The 5,378-nt window shown below is 59.2% G+C and overlaps 1 protein-coding gene across 1 annotated transcript in view; it reads left to right on the top strand.

Moving 5' to 3' along the window:
• Positions 1-4,923, top strand: part of LOC104466114 (A disintegrin and metalloproteinase with thrombospondin motifs 6-like) — a gene marked incomplete at both ends in the record, with an annotated part of 6,664 nt that extends 1,741 nt beyond the window's left edge. Inside the window, 5 exons of the mRNA XM_010079444.1 lie at positions 742-865; positions 1,430-1,510; positions 2,936-3,099; positions 3,513-3,639; positions 4,794-4,923. Of these exons, the coding sequence (XP_010077746.1) occupies positions 742-865; positions 1,430-1,510; positions 2,936-3,099; positions 3,513-3,639; positions 4,794-4,923 (626 nt within the window). The remainder of the gene's footprint in view (positions 1-741; positions 866-1,429; positions 1,511-2,935; positions 3,100-3,512; positions 3,640-4,793) is intronic.
• Between the last annotated feature and the right edge of the window lie 455 nt (positions 4,924-5,378).

Below are 5,378 nucleotides of genomic sequence, written 5' to 3'. Positions count from 1 at the left end.
GCTGGATGAGGCTTTGGGCAACCTGGGCTAGTGGGAGGGGGTGGGACTGGATGATCTCGAAGGTCATTTCCAGTCCTAACCAATCTGTGATTTACAACCCATGTAGTTTCAGGCACTTGATATTGCCCTTGAAATGGGATCTGGAGGGCTGTAAAAGTTTTAATTATAAGAACGCGCCGTGGGAGTGGCGAATGTCCCTCAGGGCTCTGGCTGTCTCTGTCTGCCTCCCTTCCTGTGCCTCTGGGCTCTCTTTGTCTCAGTGGGGCTGAATCCACTGTGGAACAAAAGAGGGATTGCACCATCGGTAGCCACAGCCCCGCTGGTGACCCGCTTGCTAGCCCAGCTCACTAGCCCAGCTCGCTGGCCCACGTACTGTGGCAGCAGAGCAGAGGCAGAGGCTTCACGTGGGTTTCCTACCGTGATGCTGGTGCTGTGGGGACACAGCTCTCCTTGGGCTGCGACAGTTCCCCCAGCTCAGCGCAGCCACCCGAACCTCTGCCCTATCCTGGAGTCCTGGGATCCCTGCCTGTGCCCCCCAGCCTTGGAGAGGGACCCCCCCCCGGGGTGACAGAAGGGTGGGGCTGGGCAGAGGTGATGGTGCTGAGCGCTCCCTCGCATACTGTGCTGTGGAGGGGAGAGAGGAGCCCAGGAGAGCTCCCGGCTCCCTGGGATGCTGCAGGTCAGGGGTGGGGAGGACAAGGTCCCACCAGGATGGCTCATTCCCTCTGCTCTTTCCTTCAGCACGTGGGCTGCGACCGTGTCCTGGGCTCTGACTCAAAGGAAGACAAGTGTCGTGTGTGTGGGGGAGATGGCAGCTCCTGCGAGACCATCGAGGGCGTCTTCAACCAGTCCCTGCCGGAGGGAGGTAGGGAACAAGTGGCCTGGCCAGCGCGGCCACCGTCACCCACCCTCGAGTACCTCCTCAGCTGCGCCTGCTCCCACACAGGCCAGGCAGGGACGTACCCCAGGGCAGCACCCCAAAGGGCAGGAGCAGGCTGCACACAGGGAGCCCGTCGCTCCTGGTCACCAACCCAGCTGTGCCCCAGCCACCGCTGGCACCCAAGCGCCTGGCACAGAACACCCAGCTCCTTCCCTGCTCCCTGCCCCACGCTGCCAAGCTGTGGAGATGCCCATGGAGATCCCAGCTCCCCAGCACCGTGGAGATCCCAGCTCCCCAGCACAGCTGGTCCCATCACAAGCGCCCTCACTGCAAAGCAAGCAAGCCCCTGTCCTGGGGGGGCCATAGTGCTTTTTCCGTAATTTAATTGCAGTGGGTGGCTGAATGAACACCTCTGCACTGCCAGCATCTCATTTCATGTTGAAGCCACGGGGGACAGGGTGGCACACGCTCCCATCCAGCCCAGGGCAGGGTTGGCTCCGGGCTCGGAGGCTGAGCATCGCTGCTCACCGGCCCCGGGTTGTCTCACAGGTTACGAGGAGGTGATCCAGATTCCCAAGGGCTCTGTCCACATCGACATCCGGGAGCTGAACCTCTCCATCAACTACCTAGGTGAGATGGGGCTGGGGGATGCTGAAATCCCAGCCAGACACCCCTCGCTCTGCCATTTCCCTGCAGTTAATAGGGCGTGAGAAAGGAAAACCTCCCACCGCAGCAGAGGATGGGGCTGGGGGTCCCAGCTTGGGGCAGGGGGCAGAGGAAGGCAGCAGGGTGTGCTGGCGGGGCGGCGTGTCCCAGCCCAGCGTCGGCCGTATCGGTGTGGCTCACACAGCCCCTGTCTCGTCCCGCGCTCACTGTTCAGCAGCGTAACCCCGAGCAAACCCCACACCCTGCCATTCCTGGCGCTGGCTGCGGCTCCTTGGCATTCCCCTCTCCGCCAGCATGTTGGGCTGGGGATTAAAAATAGACCTGCTCACATTTTCCTTGGGCTTAATTTTCCAGCCAGACTCCGGCTGGTTTTTACAACGGGCTTTTTTCTTTCCCCCTGTCTTCTCTTTCTGTCCTCCGAAGGATGGACAGTGATGGTGGGGGGGTAAGCAGGGGTGCTCGCTGCTGGCTTGCTGTCGGGTGCCTCCACCGTCGCTCTCCAGGAGCAGGAGCCCTCCCGGATGCCGGCACCGGTGGGAGGTGGCAGCATCCCTCCAGGCCAGCAACCTTTGCTAGGTTTGGGGATGCCAACATCCCTCCATGCCCAGCTCAGGTGTACTGGGAGCTCCTCGTGTCCATCCAAACTGGATTTCTATGCACTGGAGGCACAGCCCAAGCTCGTATCTCTATCAGCTGGTGCCACCAGCCTCTCACACTCCTGGATCTGTCCCTACTCCAACGGGATGAGAAGGAGCATCCTCCATCCTCATCAGCACAAAGCATCCTCCCCGCCCCAGACCATCATGTCCATGAGGTGGTTGCCAGCAGCAGGGGCAGGAGCGATGCCGAGCTGGGCGCCAGCGCTGTGTTGGTGGCAGAGAGCGAGCAGGGAGAGCGTGGGAATGCGAGCAGGAGCGAGCGAGCAAGCCGATCCCCCTCTAGCGACTCGCTTGGGCAACCACAGCCAGGCTGCTGGGGACCAGCCTCCTCCAGTAGCCCCAGCAGCCAAGACCCAGTTTGCACAGCTGGAGCTGAGCCTGGCTTCACACCTTGTCACGCTGCTGGGTGTCCCCGTCACCACGCCGGTGGCTGGCTGAGCTCCCTGCATGTCACGCTGCTGGGTGTCCCCGTCACCACACCGGTGGCTGGCTGAGCTCCCCGCGGCATCATTCTTCCCCAGTGAGGCTGAGTTGAGATGATGGGTGCAATGGTCCCCCCTCTGCTAGTGACATTCTGTGTGACCCTGAGCCGGGCACCTACTTTATTTGCCCTACCTATTCCGTCCCTGTAAAGTGAGGCTTGATGGTAACGATAAATTATAACGGTAAATAAAGCTGGGTCCGGGCACGTTCAGCCTTTCTGCTGACCCTCACTCCCCTGTCCTCGCAGCGCTGAGAGGGGAGACGGGCGAGTATTACATCAACGGGAAGCTCTCCATCGACCCTCCCCGGCGCTTTGACATCGCAGGCACAACATTCCACTACAGGAGGTCCCCAGAGGAGCCTGAGTCCCTGGAGGCTTTGGGACCCACCAACGTCACCCTCTTTGTCATGGTTGGTAACGTGGTTCCTTCACACTCCCACCTGTTCTGGGCTTCGTTTGGGCTAGAGAGACCTTGCCGCAGAGCTTCTCAGCCCCTGTCCCTGCTCTGTGGAGTAAAGGAGCACAGAGATCAGCGGTAAATTGGGCTAAATTCTCAGGTCTCTCTCCCTAATCTGCCAGGATTTGGAATGATTCAGTCTTTGAAGTGCATGGGAGCTTGTTCTCTGATCACGTCACCTTCATGGCCACACCACTGTCATCACTGGTGGCTGCTATGGCAATGCTGGAAGGGACTGGAAAGGGGAAAGTGGGGGAGTTTTCAGCTGCTGTGGATTTCAGAGAGGACGCTGAGATGGTGGGATGTCATCTGGGTGGTCACAACCACGCTGGAATTCGGTGGCACTCATGGTGCCTTTCTCCACAGGTGCTCGTGCGGACGGAGCTGCAGGGGATCCGCTACAAGTTCAACGCGCCCATCGGCAGGGATACCTCCAACCAGTATTCCTGGCACTACACCCCGTGGACTAAATGCTCAGTGCTGTGTGCAGGGGGTGAGGTTTGACCCTCTGTTGGCTCGGGGAGGGGACACACGTGTCTGCACTCCTGTGACACCCCCACGCACTGTGGCTGGGCCACGCGAGACAGCGCATGGACGCTGGCATCCTTTTGCTCTGAAAGAGCTCTTGTGTTCCTACATATTCCCACCCTGCGCTCAGCCACGGGCAAGCTGGTGTCCGCCAGCATCATCTTGTGAGCTGAGTGCTGGGGCAAACAGCTTGGATGCTGTCCTTCGGCTGGACCACGGGTGGAGGTAGTAGAGGTGATGGAAGGTGGCATGAGATGCTTGAAATTCATGTACCTGTGCGACGCAGGACAGGGTGGCTGATTGTAACAGCCCCTCTGGCCTTCAGATCTACGGATCTGTGAACGGAAGCATCGTTGATGCTTCCCTGAATCCTTTGGGCTGGTTCCCATGGGGATCAGTCCAAAAGTTTGTGCCATGTTTTGTGGCTCTGGAGAACCTGGCTGCAAGTGGCTGAGCCAGAAGAGGAGAGAGGTGTTTGGAAGAAGAGAGAGGCAGTTCCAAAAGCAAGGCTTAATAATGTTCCCTGCTTAAAGCTACGGGCCTTGACCTGGTCTTGGTTGTCCAAGGGTTGCCCAGAGAAGCTGTGGATGCCCCATCCCTGGAGGGGTTCAAGGCCAGGCTGGATGAGGCTTTGGGCAACCTGGGCTAGTGGGAGGTGTCCCTGCCCATGGCAGGGGGTGACTCTGGGTGGGCTTTAAGATCCCTTCCCACCCAAACCATCCTGTGACTCTATGATTCTTGTGTGTTGTCACATCTTGTCCCAGCTGTTCCCCCAGTTCTGCCCAGAAGGTGTCACAAGGCCAAGGTTAGAGCAGGTTTGTTTGAGGACAAGATCCTTGGAACGCTTTGATCCTCCATCCTCTGCAAACTCTGCTCGGTCCTTCCCAGGCTGGTGAGCCTTCACCCAATCCATTTTTTTTCTGGAGACGTTAGAGGCAAAGGTTGCCTTGGTTGTGAATACAAAAGCAGGTTCAGGCTTGCTGAGGTGTGGTGACAAGCGGGTGCCCCATAACATCGCCCATGCGGGAGCAGATCTGTGGGGCTGGGACCCGCTCTCTGGCTCAGCGCGAGCCCCAGAGTCTTCCTCTCTTTTCCCCCTTCCCTTTTTTTTCTTGGCAGGCAGCCAGATCCAATCTGTGGTATGTAAGAAACTTTCTGATGGCTCAACTGTCTACAACCATTTCTGTAGCCCTGAAACCAAAATGCCAGAGCGGCAGAGGTCATGCAACACCGAACCATGCCCCCCGGCGTGAGTACTGGAGCTTGGAGCAGATCAAAGGAGCGTGGGTGGAAAAGCCAGCGTGGGGGAGGATGAAATTCCCCCTTCTCTGCCATTCCCAAGTCAGAGTCCCCTGCCACAGACTCAAAGGGCCGGCGGGAGCAGCTCTGGTGGGGAGGGGGGATGGTTTTCTCCTCTGTGCCCCATCACCAGCACAATCCAGCGCCCAGCCTGCGCAGCCCGAGTGCATCACTGCGGGGAGGGGGCCGTGGCGATGCAGGGAGCAGGAACCTCTCTCCGCTGCCGTGCTCTGCACACGAGGCTGCTCAATACATCACTTGGTGAGAGACGTGCCGAGCACATGGTGTGCTGGCCAAGGACTGTCCCTGTAGCGTGACCTCCTCCCTGCGCTTGCAGCAAGGAGCCCTCCCCATCTTGGTGCAGAGCAGATACTCAGCACAGTCCCTCAGAAATTGTCCCCAGCC

The sequence above is a fragment of the Pterocles gutturalis genome, unplaced genomic scaffold (genome assembly GCF_000699245.1).
Source record: "Pterocles gutturalis isolate BGI_N339 unplaced genomic scaffold, ASM69924v1 scaffold4589, whole genome shotgun sequence".
Classification (NCBI taxonomy): domain Eukaryota; kingdom Metazoa; phylum Chordata; class Aves; order Pterocliformes; family Pteroclidae; genus Pterocles; species Pterocles gutturalis.
The sequence above is the reverse complement of the archived record's forward strand: the minus strand, read 5'-3'. Positions and strand labels throughout refer to the sequence as shown.